Below are 20258 nucleotides of genomic sequence, written 5' to 3' on the forward strand. Positions count from 1 at the left end.
CACTATATTTTATAACTGGCTTAATATTTTTAGAAGAAAATAGCACCACCGAATGGAGAAACGACGTTTGAAAAGCTAAACAAACAAATAAACCACCTCTTTTCTTCTCTCTTGAACAGAGAATGTTGGCTAATCCACTGGGTAGGACAATCATACTTATTTTTCAAATCTGGTATAACCTCCCAAATGACCTCATTCCAAACCATGAAAGAATAGACTCCAATTTGGCACATCTTTCTTGAGATTCTATTGCAAAATATGTGTAGTAAGTATAAAATATTTTCATGAGGATTCTAAGTTATGTTTCATTCTCAAAGTAATACAAAGCCTGAAAGGTGATCCTAAACAAGTGTCACTGAGGGAGGCTTTGCCATTCACTAACTAGATGGGGAGGACAGCACAGACAATGAGATGCTTCTGAGTTGACACTCCAGCCAGCAAGCAATTGGGGATGGTTATTTTCTTGGGAACTCACATTTCCTTGACAAAAGTGGCTTCTGGGTTAGGAAAAATGTTGCCTTCATTCCTGCCCAGAGCACTGCCTGGGCAATAGAAGTTAATTCTCAAGTAAGTATAATCTCCTTCCACCGACATACTTATATTCTGTTAAAAAAGAAACAGCATTAAATTAAATAGGATTCTTTCCTTGATAAAAATTTTAATAGAAATGCTAAAATTAAGTTAGGAATTATAAGGCTGATTGCTAAACCTACATATTGAGCATATTTTTTTATATGACCAAATGTATTTCCAAAGGAATCATGAGCTCTCCAACTACTTATGCTACAGGTTACAAACACTTAAAAAAAAAAGGTTCAAAGAAAAGAGGACAATTATGCTTCTAGACTAGACCAATAAACCCTCTAAAAGTGAAAACTGAAAGGAAGGAAAATGATAGCAGAAGATAAATGAGAAGGGTAGAGTCTAAAGAAGTGTCAGAGAGATGATTTAGACAAAACAATAATCTATTTTTAAGCGAATTACTATTTTAAGAAAAAGTTTGAAAGGAACCTAATTCAATGTTAGTACCTTGATTGTGGCAATGTGAAAAGGCGTTGCTATGCCAAACACAGGCATTATTACAGTCTCATATTTCTTATCAATATAGATCTTCATTTCCCGAATATGTGGTTCCTTGGGCATCAAAGATGGGTTTTTATAGGACACATTAGATTTTCGAGCTCTGCAGTGGGGATAAAACATTTATGAGAAACTTTTGCAAAATACGTAATACATTCTGAGACAATGCTCAAAATGCAAACTCAGTTACTTCTGAATCTGCTGTTCTCCTTTCTGTTCAGTCAGTCGCCTCTTTGCTTCCTCATTGAGTTGAGCTGCCAATTCTTTTTGATGTGCTCTTCGCTTCTCTTCTGCAGTCATCTCATTCTAGAGAAGAAAAAAAAGCTATCAAAACATGTGAACCATGACCGATACGAGATCAATGTAGTTAAAAACAGTAAACCCACTCGTGTTCTTTCTGTAAGTAATGCTGCCCGTGAACCTCTTCCCAAAAGGTCTTCAGCCTCATCTTTCTCCTCTTCCTCTTCTTCTTCATCCTCATTCTATGGGGAAAAAGTTATAATCAGAAATTTGGGTTTTTACTTTTTACTCAATATTTTATATCTTCTTCACTGTACCCAAAATTCCTATACCATACATTTATCCTCTTCGTACCTTTAGAAAAATCCCCACATTCTTTACTTTCTTCTTCACGGAAGTGAGAACAGTGGCTGGACCATCCTAGAATAAAACGGAAAAGTCAGATATCTGTAAGTACCCTGAAGGGAAACACTTTCACTTTCTAGCTAGTATGTACCTGGGAAATCCTTTGAACCTCTGGATACTAGATTCTTTGATAATGAATAAATACAGCTCTTAGGTCCCAACCTGTCAGTAGGAACTAGAACTGGAAGGCAACATTGGGTTAACATTTAAAATTACAGGCTTGAGCCTGGCTGGTGTGGCTCAGTATCAACCTATGAACCAGGGGATCATTGTTCGATTCCTGGTCAGTGCACATGCCCGGGTTGCAGGCTTGATGCCCAGTGTAGGGCTCATCATTAGTGATTCTCACTCATCACTGATGTTTCTTTTTTTTTTTTTAATTAATGTTTTATCTCTCCCTCTCCCTTCTTCTCTGAAATCAATAAAGATATATTTTTAAAAAATACCGCTCTCTCCCCTTCACTTTGTAACCTGCTCCAGTGCCTGCAGCCTATGGGCAGGGGCCAGGTTATGTTTCAAGGTCACAGCGTGCTCTGGCATGGGACACGATGAGAGACCCAGGGGATGGGCCTGCTACAAATCCAAACCAATGCACATAGACTTGATTTGAAATCTAGCTCAATCCCTGTCTAGTTGTGTAACATTTGGCAAGTTACTTAAACTTCTCTGTGCCTCAGTTTCTTTTTCTGTATATGAGGATAAGAGTATCTACTTAATAGGATTATTGTAAGGATTCAATAAATTAATGCATAGAAGTGCTTAGCTTATAATAAGAACATTGACATATTTGCTATCATCATCATCATAATCAAGAATCAGTTCCTGCTAAGTGGAAAAACAAAAACCAAACACAGAAGACCCCAAATGTACAGAACAGGCAAATCCTTAGAGACAGAAAGTAGTTTAGTCATTGTCTAGACCTAGGGGACTTGGGGGAAAAATGGGAATGACTGCTAATGGGTACAGGATTTCTTTCTGAGGTGGTGAAAATGTTCTGCAATTACATTGTGGTGATGGCTGAACAACTGAATATACGGAGAAGTTACTAAACCATACACTTTAAGTGGCTGAATTATAAATCAGTTTCATTAGAATCGGCTCCTGATATTATCACGGTTGAAACCATAATGTGATAACAGTGTGCTTTACATTATTCCCTGTACATGGACTACAATCTCTATTCCTAGCTATATTAGGCCAGGCTGTCACATGAATTTCTCCCGTTGGCTAGCATTTAACAAAGTACAAAATGCCCCTCAAAAGTCAATTCATGAACACTCAAAAGTTTAAGCAATGCAGACCTCATCCACAAGAACTGTGTCACCAATGAAAAGGGCATAGGTTTTCTCTTCTGGTTTCTTCCCTTCCTTGTTAGTTAGGTCTGAGAAGCCCAAATTGATGCTGAAAACCATTCCTAAAATAGCAAAACAAGAATCAGACTATGACTCTGAAAGGATGGAGAAATATAGATTTTATATAGAAAAAAGATAAAGAAAATTATTCAAAACAGTATTTTCCTACTGTATGCATGTAAAACTCACCTTTCTTCAGTTTATACTGATTTTTACTATTAATTACTAAAGAGCCTTCACGGAATTCAATTCCCATTCCAAACCTAGAAAAAGAAACAAGAAACTTTAGCAATAGGCTAACAGATCTCATACAGGGGTCGAGTATAATATATTCTATTTCTTTTTTTTAGAGTTTAAAATGAAAGAGTTTATTCGTGAATAAGTAGGACAGAGATAAGGCTACTCCGCAGGCAGAGCAGCCTACCTCCCACCCCTGATTAAGAGTTTAGTTGAGCCAAACTGGTGACATATGACAGGGAGATCTCAAATGCTCCCATAATTTATTCTATTTTAATTTTCAGGATAAGGCAGGCAAACATGTTGAGTGATTTGCTGCTGTTGATCAGTCAGTCATTTAAGGAAGAGGATTAGAGAGAATAGTCTTTGCCTTTTTATTTATTTATTTATTTACTTATTTATTTTTAAAATATATTTTATTGATTTTCCAAAGAGAGGAAGGAAGAGGGATAGAGAGCCGGAAACGTCGATCAGAGAGAAACATCAACCAGCTGCCTCCTGCACACCCCATGCCAGGATGTGCCCGCAACCAATGTACATGTCCCTGACCGGAATCGAACCCGGGACCCTTCAGTCCACAGACCAATGCTCTATCCACTGAGCCAAACCGGTTTTGGCAGTCTTTGCCTTTTTAATAAGCTAAAAATAATATCCTAATAAAGTACCTCAAGTAACATTTATTGTATCAAGTGTTCTTTATTTTAACTTATTCACCCACATTTAAATTTTAACCTCTACCATGAAATCAAGTTAGGAGTTTTCCTATAAGCCTAGCAGAGACTATTAAAGCACAATTAAGACAGCATAATTGAATTGAGAGAGGCAATTTTTAGTGGAATGTTGGTAAGTAGACTCATCAAGTCACCTGGGCCAAGACTTGCTATTTAGATCAATATATTTCCTCTTATTCCATCAGAGAAGCCCAAGAAGTAACTATATACCCCAGACTACTTTCTATCTAAAGAGATTGCCTATAGCTTTTGTTTTCCAAAATGTCTTGGATTCTATAAAATGTTATCAGTTATTTCTAGGTATTCAATGATCAAATACATTTGTCAAACACTGGATTAAATAAAAATTCAAATATTTCTTTTTCTAAAACAGTAAGACTTCTCAGAGTGTTTCATTTTTTTTTTAAAACCAAAATTATTTATTTTATTTTTTAAGTTACAGTTTACATTCAGTATTGTTTCATAGTAGTTTCAGGTATACAGAATACTGGTTAGACAATCATACATTTTACAAAGTGTTTCCCTTAATATGTCCAGTACCTAATTGGCACCTACATAGTTATTATAATACTAATTGGCACCTACATAGTTATTATAATACTAGAGGCCTGGTTCAGGAAATTTTTGCACAGAGGAAGGGAGGGGAGAGTTGGGCAGGAGGGTGATGAACCCTCCTGCCCAGCCTGCACCCTTTCCAATCCAGGACCTCTTGGGGGATGTCTGACTGCCTCTCACAATCCGAGACCGCTGGCTCCTAATTGATCACCTGCCTGCCTGCCTGATTGCCCCTAACCCTTCTGTCTGCCTGCCTGATCGCCTCTAACCCCTCTGCCTGTCTGATTGCCCCTAACCACCTCTGCCTTGCCCCGCACCCAGGACCCAAAATTCCCTCCTCTGGCTGGTCGCAGGCACCCAGGACCCGGGCTGGCTTAGACCTGGCTGGCCGCAGCCACAGGGGACTGTGAGCGGGTGGCTTTGCCCAGGCCACAGCCGCAGGCAGCTTGATTCTCCCGGCCTGCAGATGCAGACGAAACCACTGGCACCCAGCACCGTGGGGCAGGCGGCTTGTCCTGGCGCCTGGGACTGAGGGGTGGGCAGCTTGTTCCTCTCCTGGGCCTCAGCCTGGCTGGTTCCCATTCCTCTCTCCCCAGTGTTGAGTATGTGAGCTAATACGGTGTGATGATGTGAGGACTATTTGCATACTAGCTTTCTATTATATAGCATTAATAACTGTATTACCTATGCAATACTTTATTATCCCTGACAATTGTTTAACAGTCTGTACTTCTCAATGCCTTTAGCCCTTTCCCCTCTAGCAACCATTATTCTCTTCTCTGTATGTATGAGTCTGTTTTGTTTTGCTTCTTCACTTATATTGTTCTTTCGAGTCCACATGTCAGTGATATCACATGGTATTTGTTGTTCTATCTTATTTCAGTTAACATAATACCTTCTAGGTCCAACCATCCTATTGCAAATGGTAAGATTTCCATTTATATATGTACCACAATTACTTCATAGCTTGGCTATTGTAAACAATGCTGCAATGAACATTGGGGACCAAATATTCTTTCGAATTAGGTTTCTTCATATATATACCCAGAATCGCTGGGTCACAAGGCTCACGGTAGTTAATTTTCAAATGTGAACTGAGATGCTCTAAGAAAATATAGTATGTAATGTTTCTTAACATTTGTAGATTAAGCCTGAAACCCTTATTGCTTTGCCTAGAAAAATCTTCCCATTTCTCAGAGACTAATTTAAATCTCTCACTTTCTCTGATAACATGATGTGTCTGGCACAAAGTTAAGTATAATAGTCCATAAATGTTGGTTGAGTCAATCTCAAAATAGTTTGCCTGAACATAGCCAGTCATAAAAATTTACTCAGAGTGATGACTTACATTCATAGCATCTTACCCTAGGTTTTTAGTAATTTTGTTCAACAGTTCTGGCTTCTGCTTTTTAACCATGTCAATGACAGCATTATAAACATCACATATCTTCACACCTAATGACAAGACAGAAAGAGAACATTAAGTATCTTCCAGAAAATTAAAAGCCCCATATTTAAAAATCAACTTGCCCCAACTTATTATGTCTCTTCTAAAGCAGTGTTTCTCAAGTGTAAAATAAGCAATATCGTTTTTTTTAGGAATGGTAGGGCTTAGAAATTTGTATTTTTTCAAACAATCCATTCTGTCATTTTAAATTACACTATTTGAGAAATACTGACCTGGGAGACTGTGGAACACCAGTGGTCTCAGAGAAATAGCTTTTTAAGTGTTTGTAAATGGCAATACACTAAATTACTATAAATTTTGAAAACAGGACTACAGAAAGAGTGAATTGCTGTTAGAAGGACTCTGGCCTTAATTTTTCAGGATTCAGGAAATAGATATTTCAAGCCAGAGTAGTCTAGATATGATAGCCTTAGAGGGATCTTTATCCTCATTAAGTCACCTATGATTAAGATTTCCAATAGGATTTCTCAAACTTGACTTGAAATATCATGGGAAATGATGTCTGGATGCTCTGGGCCACATAGATGGGCTTACAAAGTGGCTAAAGGTGATAAATATAAAGTCCTGCTTAGCCATTTGGGGGTGACAGTCTTAAAAAAGAGGCTGTACCTTGCTTATTAGCAGGATTGCAATTAGTTCTGCTCTTACGCTAAGATTATTCTATCCAACATAGAATTAACATGACACATTCTGCTGGTAGAGATACTAGCTCTTTAACTTTCTAAGGCGCTTCTAAATCCATACACTAAAAGGATCATACACCATGATCAAGAGGGACTTAGAACAGGAATACATGGATGATCCCACACTCATAATTCAATCAACGTGATACACCACATTAACAATACAAAGGTAAAGATCATATAATTACCTCAATAGATGCAGAAAGAGCATTTGATAAATTTCAATGTCCATTTATTAAAAAAATCAAGAAAGTGGATATAGAAGAAATGTACCTCAACATAATAAAGGCAATATATGACAAGGGCAAACCTAACGTTATACTTAATGGTCATTAATACTGTCTTGCATATTTGAAAGTTGCTAAGAGAGTAAATCTTAAAAGTTGTCACTCATCACAAGAAAAATAAATCTTTATGTATGGTGACAATCGTTAACTAGACTTGCTGTGGTGAGCATTTTTTAATATACACAATACTAAATCATTATGTTGTACACCTGAAACTAACATAATTTTGTATGTCAATTACACCTCAATTAAAAAGAAAAAGAACTTTCTAAAATTCTAAAGAAGAGTAATAAGGCTATGATATTTTATAAAGATTTGGATACAGTGGTATAACCAGAGAAGTTTTTATAAAAATCAATGTAAAACTACAATAACCATACATGCCTAAAAGTAGATTCAAGAACTAAAAAGCTAGGATAATTAGAGGTTAGTAAAATCTACTAACATAAAGTGACATAAACATTAATAACACTTTTGTTACTTGATTTCCAAACCTTCTTTTGCAAGGCACCTCACCGTGTCTTAATTCCTTTAGCAGCTCCTCTTGAAGCTGGAGCAAAAAGTTGTAATTTTCTTGAACTTCCTGAGAGGGGTCAACCATCAAAGTGCGAACAAGGTTGGAGCAGTAAGATTTGAAACGAATACCCATAGCACAAGTGATGGCCCCAAAATGCATGTGATTCTTATCACTGGAAATCAAAGGGAGAAAGCATTTCACTGATTGCCCAAACTAGGAAAGTCCTTAGTATCTTTGACACATGACGTATGTATCATTAACTTTCCCTGCTACATCCCAAAGCTGAACCAGAATGACCTAATTTTTTTTTTTTATAAACCAGTTTATAAAGGTCCTGGAGTAAAATTAGTGATCAAACTTTTAGGGTAAAAATTCAGTGAGAAGTTGAGTTGTTTCCTAATTATGCAAAGGATATACTATATTCTATTCATTATGTTCTAACTAGAGGAATGATGCATGAAATTTGTGCAAGGGCCTCAGCCCTCACAGCCATGCCTGGCTTTGTCTGGAAGGTTGTCCAGCTGTCCAGTCTAATTATCATATTATGCTTTTATTATTATAGATAGTATGATGGTAAGTCCACTATGAAATGCAGTATTCACTCTGAAATAGTTCCTTCAGGTTTGACCAGGGTGGGGAAAAAGCATTCTTTATAGTATTTTTTTTTTTAATTAAAAGGGGTTATATTATAGAACACTTAATAAGATTTTTATTTTTTTTTTGTGTTTTTTTTTTGTGTGTGTGTGGTGTTTTGCATTTTTTGCCAGGCATTTTTAATAATTTGGAAAATGCTTACAATCAAATACTCAAGTAAAAAATGAGTAACTGTGTGAAATAAAATAGAAATATGCATGGAATAAGACAAGAAGATAATATAGAAGGCAGAGTAATAATTATTCTGTATCCCAATTTTCTGAATTCCAGAATGAGTCAAAGGAAAAATAGGCTGAAGGTTGACATGCTCTAGCTGTTTTATTTTGAAATTCTCAAACTTACCTCACCACACTGAACTTGAGATTATAGTTGCCACCACTCTGAATGATGGGAGGATAACACATTTCCACAGTAGAGGGGTCTGCCCCAGCTAGGTACTTTTTCTCTTCAATGGCCTTTTCCACAGATTCAGCCAGTTTGCTGTGTCGAACTTTCTATAAGTGTACCCAAAAATGAAACAATACTTACTACAGGGTGGCAAAAAGGGATGCTATAATTTTGGATGTTATCAATGGATGACAACATATATCCTGGTATTCCTTAGGATGCTATAAAAATCTTATGGAATGATTTGTGCACTAGATAACATACTGGTTAATGTCCAAAGCAAATTTAGACAATAATATGTGGAAATCACAAGTATTTAGGAAATTCTCAAGTAAAATATTGGGTAAACACAAAAAACTATAACTCAGGGCTATAGTTATTTTTGAGAGAGAGAGCTGGCACAATGATATACCACCAACTTAATTATCAAAGGCTTAATTTTAAAGGAAGCTGAACATACCAAAACACTGCATGATAAGGTACTTCTGGTTTATTAAAAACAGTAATACTTTCCCCTCTCCATTTACCTCGTCTGCATCAACTATTTCCATGACTCTTTCTTTGAAGAATTTGTTGAAGACCTCAGAGGTGATGCTAGCTGCTTTCTTCATTAGGTTGAGCTCCCCATCCTCCTTTACAGCAATGGTATAGGCCACAACTGCACTGATATCTACCTGCAGTCAAAGTGGTAAGAGTTTTTAACATGCAGATATAGAATTGCTAAATAAATTAATCTCTCCAAAGTGAATATTATAAGTGACAATATTAGGTTATTTAGCAAACGATTCATTAGCAGTTTCCAGAATATTTAAATATTCCTTTCTTGGATTGAGTAAACATCTGAAGTAACTCTTTACCAGGTCACTGTGTACATTTTAAGAGGCATTAAACTACCATTTTAAATGTAAATGCCCCTCTCTAGACATTTTTGTAAAGGTTGAAGAAAGATAGGCAGGCAATCAGGGGTAAAAAAAACAAAATTTTTCTGGACAAGAGACTTACTCTAAATAGCTCAACTATCTATCTCCTGAATGCCTCACACCTAAGTGAAAAGTAAAATGGCTTACTGGCTTAGCTAGTGTGGGTCAGTGGTTGAGTGTCGACCTATGAACCAGGAAGTCAGGTTTCAATTCCCAATTAGGGCACATGCCCAGGTTGTAAGCTCTATCCCCAGTGTGGGCCCTGCAGAAGGTAACTGATCAATGATTCTCTCTCATCATTGATGTTTCTATCTCTCTTTCCCCATCTCCTTCCTCTCTGAAATAAAAATATATTAAAAAAACAAACAAACAAACAAAAACTTACTGGTCAAAGGGAATGTAAAATGGAAATGTAAAATAATGTAGTTATCCTATATTCTCTGCACTATCTGTTATGGAGGTCCATCACACTTTTGCCTTCTCAACTCTCAATTTGGTTCTTTCCAGGAGTATTCTTACCTTGTCAAAGCCCTCTTTGTTGAGGCAGTCATTCCAGCTCTTCATGAACTCTCCAGGGAATTTGTCTTTGATGAACACTCCAATCTTCTTGCCATTCTTGCTTTCTTTAATGGCTTCAATCATTTTGTCAAAGCTGCTTTTATTACTTTCATTCTATTTGTGTCACAGGGAAGAAGAGGGATTTGTCAATTGGTTTTAGATTTAGACATTTATGTACTACTAGTAAAAAACAGCAGAGACAAATACTCTAAACCCTGGAAAGAATAAATTCTATCCCAGGCCCTACCCACTTCTTTAGGGCAAACAAGAACAAACCAAAAGTTAACACATTTCTTTGTATACTTTTATAGCTTAGGCGAAGTGCCATAAAAGTTGACAAGATCATTTCCCCCCAGGAACAACTGAGGAACTCAAATACATAGGTGAACAATATTTTGAGAAAGAAATATTTGTCAGGTGAGCAGTATGACAAAAAACAAATATAAAAACAAAAACAAAAAACAAACAAAAAAGCACACAAAACAAAAACAAAACAAATAAAAAAATAAAATTACATTTAATAAAAACTAGAACTAAGGTGTATCTAAATTTCCTTAAGGATATTTGAAGCTATTTGTTCTAAATTAAGGTACTCAGATGAAAACAATCATAAGTTGACAGTATGGACTGATAAAGTTCGTTTTGCCAAAAAACTGACAGGGTTATTCAACTCTTTTCTACTTAACAATGAGGAACTTTGAAATTATAACCACCCTCAGTTACAACCTTCCCCTCTTATTCTTTTAAATTCCTAGAAGGCATTTCTGTTGATCAGTTTTACAAACATTCTTTCACATTTATGACACATTCTTTATTAGTTCTGACCTTTTCTCGTATCAGCAATGTGATGGCAGGGGCTCCATTAGCATTCTCATTGCCCTTAGTGTTGGCAATCTGTTTCAAGAACTCCACTTTTTTTTTGCTGGCCATAAAAATGATTTTGTCATCACAGAAGACCATGATAGTATCTGTTAGTTCGTAACCAAAGAGCCATGTCTATCGGAAAAGATAATAATGACAACAGTTTTTACAGATAAAAAATTTAATGTACTTGTAAAGAAATATTTCTAAGGTAAGATTATGTGAAATTAACTTCAGAATAATCAGGAGTAGGAGAGGGCCTGGATGTGGACAAATGAAATAAAATTGGCCAGGAGTTGACAATTTACTGAAACTAAGTAATGGTAAACATGAGTTCAATATTATTATTTTATCTAGTTTTATATGTTTGAAATATTCCATAATAAAGACCATCGAACCTTGGGGCAGTTTGTGTTTATAGAAACTATCATATTTTTAGGATAGAAGTGCATAAAATGGGACAAAATAAAGCCCTAGGGAACAGTGCATTCTACCGCCCTCCAAATATTGCTAGTTGTGTACCAACTATTAATTTTTTCTCTCTAAAAAAGATGGGAGCCCTAACCAGTTTGGCTCTTTGGATAGAGCGTCAGCCTGTGGACTGAACTGAAGGGTCCCAGGTTTGATTCTGGTCAAGGGCATGTACCTTGGTTGTTGGCCCATCCCCAGTGGGAGTATGCAGGAGACAGCTGATCAATGTTTCTCTCTCATCGATGTTTCTAACTCTCTATCCCTTCCTCTCTGTAAAAAAATCAATAAAATATATTTTAAAAAATGACTGTTTAAAAAAATGGATTTTGCCCAACCAGCGTGGCTCAGTGGTTGAGCGTTGACCTATGAACCAGGATGTCAGGGTTCAATTCCTGATCAGGGCACATGCTTGGATTGGGGATTCAATCTCCAGTAGGGGGCATGCAGGAGGCAACCGATAAATAATTCTCATCATTGATGTTTCTCTCTCTCCCTCCCCCTTCCTCTCTAAAATCAATAAAAATGTATTTTTTAAAAATGGGATTTTGAGCTGGGCAAATTGCTCAGCATGAAGACTTATTTCCCATCCTTTCTTGCAACTAAGTATGGCCAACAGATTAAATTTTGGCCAATAAATTATAAGTAGAAATATTCTGTAGGACTTCAAGCAAGTCTCCTTAAAAAGGGAAGGAGATCTCCAATTTTCTTCTCTTTTTCCATTCTTTTTGCTTGCAATGCAAATGTAATGACTGAAGCTCTAGCAATTTGTGTACCATGAGCACAAGGGCTAAACTCTATAAATGGTAGAGATGTGGGAAAAACCTGGATCCCTGATTATCCAAGAGAAAAATAAATATTTTGTGTAATCACTGTTCAGATTTTTTTGATATATAGTTAAATCTGTCCCAATTTAAATACCTCTCTTTTGTCCTTATTTTCTGATCAGTGCTGTCTACTGAACTTTTTAAGATGAAAATATCCTCATTTGCTCTAATATGGCAGCCAGTATAGAGTAATTGATATTTGGGACAGAGGAATTAATTTTTTATGTGGTTACTATTTTGAACAGTGCAGGAGATGATTCAATGATGGTCAGGGCTAAGAACTGCTCACCTGTAAGGCAGTTGACTTGGCATAAACAATTTCTTCATCAACACCCACTGATACAACAATGGCATCAATGTTAGCATATTCATCTTCTCCTTTCTGAAAAGTAAAGAGTAGGTAATTTGGTCATTTTCTTCTTACACCAGGCAAAATAGGAATAGTGACTTCAGTGTTTACTTAAAATGTATATAATTCTTTCCTAAGAGAAATTCCAAGTTTAGGTACATTTACTTGACAACTCCACAGCCATTGCTCTGTGCAGCTGTCACCACAATCTAGAACATTTTCACCTCCCCAAAACAAACTCATTGGCAATCATTATTCATCTCCTTCTAACACATCTTATTTGTCTATATGGTTTTGTCTATTCTGGACATTTCATATAAATGCAACAATAAAACATGTGGCCTTTGAGTCTGGCTTCTTTTACTTAATATGCTCTCAAGCTTCATCCATATTTATTATGGATAATTTATTATTCATCCATAAGGTAGCAAGTTTCAGTACCTCATCCTTTTTATTGCTCAATAACCATATTCTATTGTATGTATATATCATATTGTATCCATTCATCAATTGCTACACATTTGAGTTATTCCTATTTTTTGGAGATTATAAATAATGCTGCTATGAACATTCATGTAAGTTTTAATGTAGAGCTATTTCTCCTGAGTATATGCCTAGGTGAGGAATTGCTGGGTCTTATGGTAGCTCTGGTTTTAATGGTTTTAAGTAACCATCAGACTGTTTTCCAAAGTGATTACATCATTTTACATTCCCAACAGCAATGTATGGGATTTCCAATTTCTTCACATACTAATATTGTTGTCTTTTTTACTATAGCCATCCAATAGATGTGATGTAGTATCTCACTGTAGTTTTGAGTTGCATTTCCCTAATGGCTAATGAGTTGGGCACCTTTTCACTTGATTACTGACCATTTGTATACCTTTTTGGAGAGGTGCCTATTCACATCCTTTGCCCGTTCTGTAAGTGTGTTATTACTTTATTAGTGGCCTGGTGCATGATATTCATGCACATTTAAAGGGAATTAGAGGAAATATCTTAATATTGTTATGTGCCCTTTCTCTATAATAGAAGTGTCCAGCCGGCCCCACCCCCATCAAGCCCCATGGGTGGGGGACGCAGTTTCAGGTTCCCTTGCTCTGGCCTGTGCCACACAGCCTCACCCAGACTCACCATGCCACAAGACCCCAGACTCACCATGCCACGGGACCCATCAATGCACCTCCTAGTGACCAGTCATTTGGTCGTTATAGATGAAAATAAAGTCATGCACTTAAGCATGCATATTCACTTTCAATGCCTGATTTGTCTACGTTCTCTAAATTGCAAATTAAATAATATCTTCAGCCGAAACCAGTTTGCTGAGTGGATAGAGCTTCGGCCAGTGGACTGAAAGGTCCTGGGTTCGATTCCGGTCAAGGGCATGTACCTTGGTTGCAGGCACGTTCTCAGTAGGGGGCGTGCAAGAGGCAGCTGATCGAAGACTCTCATCGATGTTTCTAACTCTCTACTCTGTATCTCTCTCCCTTCCTCTCTGTAAAAAATCAATAAAATATATTTTTAAAAAATATTATCTTCAGCCAGATAGCATCATAATGCCAAGCTCTTTAAATAATGACACATACCATTCTCTCCACTCAGTATGCTTCATTTGAATGGATTAAATGTATGCGATTCATACGAAAGGCACTGCTGCTTGCTCTTAATAGAGAAAGCATTAGCTCATTACCTAACACCATAAAGTGGTTTAAATGGCATATGCTGACTTGAACAGAAGGAAAAATAACAAAAACAAAAAACACACAGAAACAACAACATTCAGTGCTGTGAATGGCAGAATCCTCTTCCTTTCCCTTTTTTCTCTGCTTTTCTCATGAACCTATTTGCGCTCTGCCTCAAAATCAGCACAGAAGACAAAATCAGATGCTGTAATCTGCATTTTGTAGTGCCATTTGAGTACAAGGAGGTGTTTTTCAATCTTTACTTTTTTTTTTTTTTTAATTTTAATCAATGCAGCTCAAACTCGCTCCCACCATTCCAGGAGCCAGGGCACTGGCTGTACGGACACACCTTTGCTAGGTGCTGTCAGGCTTCAGGGCTGGGGCAGGGAACACAACAGGTGTTGCTGGAAACGAATCAGCTCTGCTCTCTATATAGCAGGAGTCTTCATTATAAAATACAAAGCAGCAGCCATTTTCCATTACCCTCATCCCCAGCCCTCCTTGCCCGGGGTCATAGGAAGGGGCTGGGAGGATATTTACTCTCTGCTCTTTGATTTCTCTTATTTAATTGAGCCCAGTGACAGCTGCTTCTCTGAGCGCAATGCCAGCTGGCTTTGACCAAGCCTGAGTGTGCGGGTCACATCTGGAAAGCAAGCGGCGGAGCTGACCAGGGGCTTTGACCAAGCCTGAGTGTGCGGGTCACAGCAACCTCGGCAGGCGGGCTGCTCCTGCAGACTCTAGGCCTCTCCCAGCTCTGCACCCCAGCTCCCTGCTCTCCCCCTTTCACCCACAGGTGCCACCGGTGTGGTGTGCCCCAAGGCTTGGTGTGCAGATGCCAGGGTTACAAGTTCAAGACGCTCTGCCTTCTCCTGGCACTTTGAGCCATAAGAGCGGGCAGGGACCTTTCCACTCAGTCTTGGTCTTTGGTCACCGCTGAGGTTTTATGGACTCTTGGCCAGGGACAGCCAGGACCTTTGCCTCTGACCAAATCTGTGCCTGCAGCCTGCCTGGGGAACGCCTAGTCCCAGAAAAGCATGGGAGCATGGCTGGCCTGAGTGAGGGGCCATGTATGGGGGAGAGATAGAAACACCATAGGTGAGAATCATGATTTGGCCGCATCCTGCACACCTTCTATTGGTATCGAGCCTATGACCCAGGCATGTGCCATTGACTAGAATTGAACCTGGGACCCTTTGGTCCGCAAGCCGACGCTCTACCCACCGAGCCAAACCTGCCAGGGTTCTTATGCTTTTGATATCATATCTAAGAAGGGTTTACCTAACGAAAGGGCATACCTATACTTTCTTCTATAGTAGTTTCATAGTTTAGCTCTTATATTCAGATCTATGATCCATTTTCAGTTGATTTTGTATATGGTGTGAGGAAGGGGCTTAACTTCATTCTGTTGCATGTGAATATGCAGTTGTTTCAGTACCGTAAGTTGAAGACTATTCTTTCCCCACTGAACCGTCTTGGCACCACTGTCAAATATCAATGATGTAAACGTGAAGGTTTATTTCTGGATTCTCAATTCTATTCCTTCGATCTACATGTTTATCCTTACATTAGTACTACACTGTTTTGGCTACTGCAGCTTTGTAGTAAGTTTTGAAATTAGAGTTTACATGTGAGTCCTCTAACCATTAACCACTTCTGAACAGCACTATCAGCCCAAAGGACTAGTAATTGTTTGTGGGTTATAAGGTCAAACCTTCCTGACTTGATAAAATCAAGAAAAACATCTACTAAGACTCTTCTCCACATTTAAGGGTTATGGTTGCCAAATAATCCAACAAGACATAAAACTAAAAGAAGTTACTAGAAACTGCATTCATTCACCCACTGATTTGCAATGAGAAAATGTTTTTCTTCGGGTTGGTCAAATATTTGCTATGCACACTCCAATCTATCTGTATAAAACCCTAATATGCAAATAGACCAAATGGAGGAACAACAGAACAATTGGTCACTATGACATGTGGTGACCACCAGGGCGTGCATGCGGAACATGGCGGGTGTTGTCCTCGGTGAGATGGTGGAGCAGGTGAGGGGGGGTTGCCCGACCAAGGCGGGGTGCCAATCGCTGTCATCAAGGCGAGCCTCTGGTGGTGACTGAAAATTCTTTGCTCCCATGTGCTATAGTCCTGCCTGGTGCTTGCACCTGCTGCCAGAGCTGGCCCCACTTGTACCTGCTGCCGGCCCTGATCACCCCTGAGCCTCTCCACCTCCCCTTGCTCCTGAAGGGCGATTGGGGCCAGCAGCTGTCTCTCGCACCTGCTGATGGCGCCACTTGCATGTGCTGCTGGCACTGGCCCAAATCGCTTCCCGCCATCAGTGGGTGGAAATGGGGCCAGTGCGGTCAGTGTGTGGGAATGGGGCTGCCGGCAGACAAAGGACTGGGGGCCATGGTGAGAGTGAGGAGGATGGGCCAAAACCTGCCTCTATGCCCACCACAATCTTGCAGCCCACAGTTCCTTTCAATGTGCATGAATTTGTGCACTGGGCCCCTAGTTTTTTAATAAACATGGATTTTCTGTCAGTAATATTACTGCTACCTTGATAACCTCCCCAAATTAGTAATAGGCACTCCCTATATTTAATGCTAACGTGTCTTAGATATTAAAAAAACAAACACTGAAACTAAGCAGAAAGTCCCCTTTAGTATTTTTTGATATTTAGTTGTCAAAAATTTCAACAAAGAAAAAGGCATCAACATGTACAAAAATTCAAAATACACAGTAATTTATTTTTTAAAGTATACAGAGTAAAGTCCTGTGACTTAATCATTAATAATATGAGAAAATCATCTAAATACAACTGAAATACAACTAAAAGTAGGCAGAGAAGGGAAAAAGACCCAAACATTAAGCTTTTTTTTTTTTTGATAGGGAAAATAAACCCCCAAAATCTCAAGGATTTCATCTCATGTACTAGTAAAATGTGCAGTTTTCCCTTACTTATCAAAAAGGTAAGAGGATGGCCTGGATAACAAGGTTCATTGGTTGAGTGTTAACCTATAAACTAGGAGGTCACGGTTCAATTTCTGGTCAATGCTTTTGCCTGGGTTGTGGGCTTGATCCCAGTGTGGGGCATGTAGGAGGCAGCCGATCAATGATTCTCTCTCATCACTGATGTTTCTCTCTCTCCCTCTTCCTTCCCCTCTAAAATCAATAAAAAGACACACACCCACACACCCTATATAATAAAAGCCCAATATGCAAATTGTCCCTTCGACTGGGAGTTCAACTGCTTGCTAGGACATATGCTGACCACCAGGAGGCAGCATGGAACATGGCAGGCAATGCGGTGCTGGTAGAGGGTGGCAGTGGAGGTGCTGGTGATCCCAATGGGCCCTGATGAGAGTGGGACCATGGCGGGATGGTGGAGCAGGTGTGTGGGCAGTGCCAGGTCAAGGCGGGTGCAAGCAGGGCCCAATCACCTGGCCAATCACCCCACAGACCGCAACCAGCAGTGGGAGTGGCGCCACCTCCCAGGCGCTAAGGGAGCCTGGCAGGGGCCCAATGTCTCAGGCAGAGGGAGGCGCACAGGGGCCTGGGAGCCCAGGTGCTGTCCAGGGCCCAGAGATCAGCAGGAACCTGCCCTTCCATGCCAGACTCTCGCACTCCAATAGCCAGCCTGGCCTAGAGACCACATTCATGCACAAATTCCATGCACTGAGCCTCTAGTATCGTATCTAATAAAAGAGTAACATGCAAATTGACCATCACTCCAACACACAAGATGGCCACCCCCATGTAGACACAAGATGGCTGCCACAAGATGGTCAGCAGGGGAGGGCAGTTGTGGGTGATCAGGACAGCAGGGGAGGGCAGTTGGGGGGGGGGGAACCAGGCCTACAGGCGAGGGCATTTAGGGGTGACTGGGCTGGCAGAGGAGGGCAGTTAGGGGCAATTTAGGAGAAGGGAAAAAGAAAAAGACCAGCAGGGGAGTGGTTAGGGGGTGATTAGGCTGGCAGGCAGGCAAGTGGTTGGGAGCCAGCAGTCCTGGATTGTGAGACGGATATCCAACTGGGATCAGGCCTATACAGGCAGTCAGATATCCCTCGAGGGGTCCCAGATTGGAGAGGGTGCAGTCTGGGCTGAGGGACAATCCCCCCATCTCCTGCATGAATTTCGTGCACCAGGCCTCTAGTGTGTGTGTGTGTGTGTGTGTGTGTGTGTGTGTGTGTGTGTATATATATATATTTTTAAAGGTAAGAGGATGAATCCTAATTTCTCTTGGAACCAGTTGCTCTGACCATTTCATAGAATATTGGTTGGTCTTTATAAAAACAAATCAGCTCTAACCCCAGAAGAAATATAATAACACCAGAATTTAAGGTATTAAAAACAGTAAATTTGGATAAAATTTTTCTTAAAATGTGACTCAATGAAAAAGATTACAATCAAACTAAGTATTTTGACAGCAAAATCAGGAATAGTATTTTTTATTTTCAAACCCTTTGAGGAGTATAAATGCCTTATATAGATTACATTTAGAAAGTCTGAAATTGGTCCCAACCAGTTTTCTCAGTGGCTAGCGTGTCAGTCTACGGATTGAAGGGTCCCAAGTTCAATTCTGGTCTAGGGCATGTACCTTGGTTGCAAGTTTGATCCATAGCCCTGGTCAAGGCATGTGTAGGAGGCAACCAATTGATGTTTCTCTCTGTGTGCCTCTCCCCTTTTCCTTCTACTCTAAAAATCAATGGAAAGACATCCTAAGGTGAGGATTAACAACAATAATAACAACAAAAAATAAATTCTGAAATTGTGAGAGATTTTAAATAATCTTCTTATAAAACTCCCATGATAAGCTACATACAATACTAAAATATTTTGATTAAGTAACATATGGAATTCTTTTTGAAACATTGGAGTGGAGGGGCCTAGTTTTTTTTTTGGTATGTGTTTTTAAAGTGCCAGGCTAGCCGAAACTGGTTTGGCTCAGTGAACAGAGTGTCGGCCTGTGGACTGGAGGGTCCCAGGTTCGATTCCGGTCAAGGGCATGCACCTTGGTTGCGGCCACATCCCCAGTGGGGGGGAGGGGAGGGTGCAGGAGGCAGCTGATTGATGTTTCTCTCTCATTGATGTTTCTAACTCTCTATCCCTCTCCCTTCCTCTCTGTGAAAAATCATTAAAATATATTTAAAAATAAATAAATAAAAATAAAGTGCCAGGCTAGCATAGCAGCTCCTTGCCCCTGGACCGGCCCCATAGCCAGCTATAAATGCCAATCTGGCCATTTGAGGGGGTTGCGACTCAATTCTGGGCTGCTTACAAGGTCCCCAATTCCTAATCTGTTCTCTTCTGAATAGGCTGGTCTTCAGGACTCAGATTGGACCCCTTGTTAATTCTGGACTTGCAACCTCTATGCTCCCCTCTATAGATAAACTATCTTTCAGCAGTGACCCCTGGTATGCATAGCTTCTCAACATCTACCAAATCTTTCTTTCTCCAAATTCTGACACCTCCCAATCTGTTTGTTCCACATGACATCCAAGTCAGACTGTGTTGGAAGAGGAAATGGACTGAATGGTTAAGTGACTAAGCAGAGCTGGGACAGCCAAAACCCTAAGTGCTTTACAAGTATTCTCACTGAGAAGATATTGATGATAAATATGCATATCTCGTAGAGCCCCAATGGACTCGGATTCAGGAGGCACCAAGTATCAAGGAAGGGAGATAGGGTATATTGTACAAGGATGAGCTCAAGGCTAAAAACAGAAGGTCTGGTCACAAAGTTTAAGTGAAGGAACCCTCCAGTTCTTGGAAGCCCTTAGTCAATCCCTAATCTCTCCACAAAAATACTTGCTTTATTCTCTGAAGAAATTAACTCAGAAAGCTATAGACTCAGGTATTAGGCCCAGCAGAAGGAAAGTGCAAAATGTTGTGGAATTAAACAAAAGTCTGCAATTTGAATGACAATTTTGAACAAATGTCCCCCAAAAAGAATGAAAGGATTTTTTCCTTTGTGCATCTTCATTGAATTCAGAATAAA

The 20258-nt window shown here is 39.4% G+C and overlaps 1 protein-coding gene across 1 annotated transcript in view; it reads right to left on the minus strand.

Annotated features, from left to right (window-relative positions):
- Window positions 1–20258, minus strand: part of SUPT16H (SPT16 homolog, facilitates chromatin remodeling subunit) — a 43364-nt gene that overhangs the window by 14485 nt on the left and 8621 nt on the right. Inside the window, exons 2-15 of the mRNA XM_084862868.1 lie at window positions 12520–12612; window positions 10900–11070; window positions 10036–10188; window positions 9124–9270; window positions 8552–8703; window positions 7555–7727; window positions 5965–6055; window positions 3267–3340; window positions 3027–3139; window positions 1675–1740; window positions 1467–1562; window positions 1271–1386; window positions 1030–1183; window positions 476–603 (exon numbers count right to left, since the gene is read on the minus strand). Of these exons, the coding sequence (XP_084718994.1) occupies window positions 476–603; window positions 1030–1183; window positions 1271–1386; window positions 1467–1562; window positions 1675–1740; window positions 3027–3139; window positions 3267–3340; window positions 5965–6055; window positions 7555–7727; window positions 8552–8703; window positions 9124–9270; window positions 10036–10188; window positions 10900–11070; window positions 12520–12612 (1727 nt within the window). The remainder of the gene's footprint in view (window positions 1–475; window positions 604–1029; window positions 1184–1270; window positions 1387–1466; window positions 1563–1674; window positions 1741–3026; window positions 3140–3266; window positions 3341–5964; window positions 6056–7554; window positions 7728–8551; window positions 8704–9123; window positions 9271–10035; window positions 10189–10899; window positions 11071–12519; window positions 12613–20258) is intronic.

The sequence above is a fragment of the Pipistrellus hanaki genome (genome assembly GCF_964339955.1).
Source record: "Pipistrellus hanaki genome assembly, chromosome: 1".
Taxonomy (NCBI): Eukaryota; Metazoa; Chordata; class Mammalia; order Chiroptera; family Vespertilionidae; genus Pipistrellus; species Pipistrellus hanaki.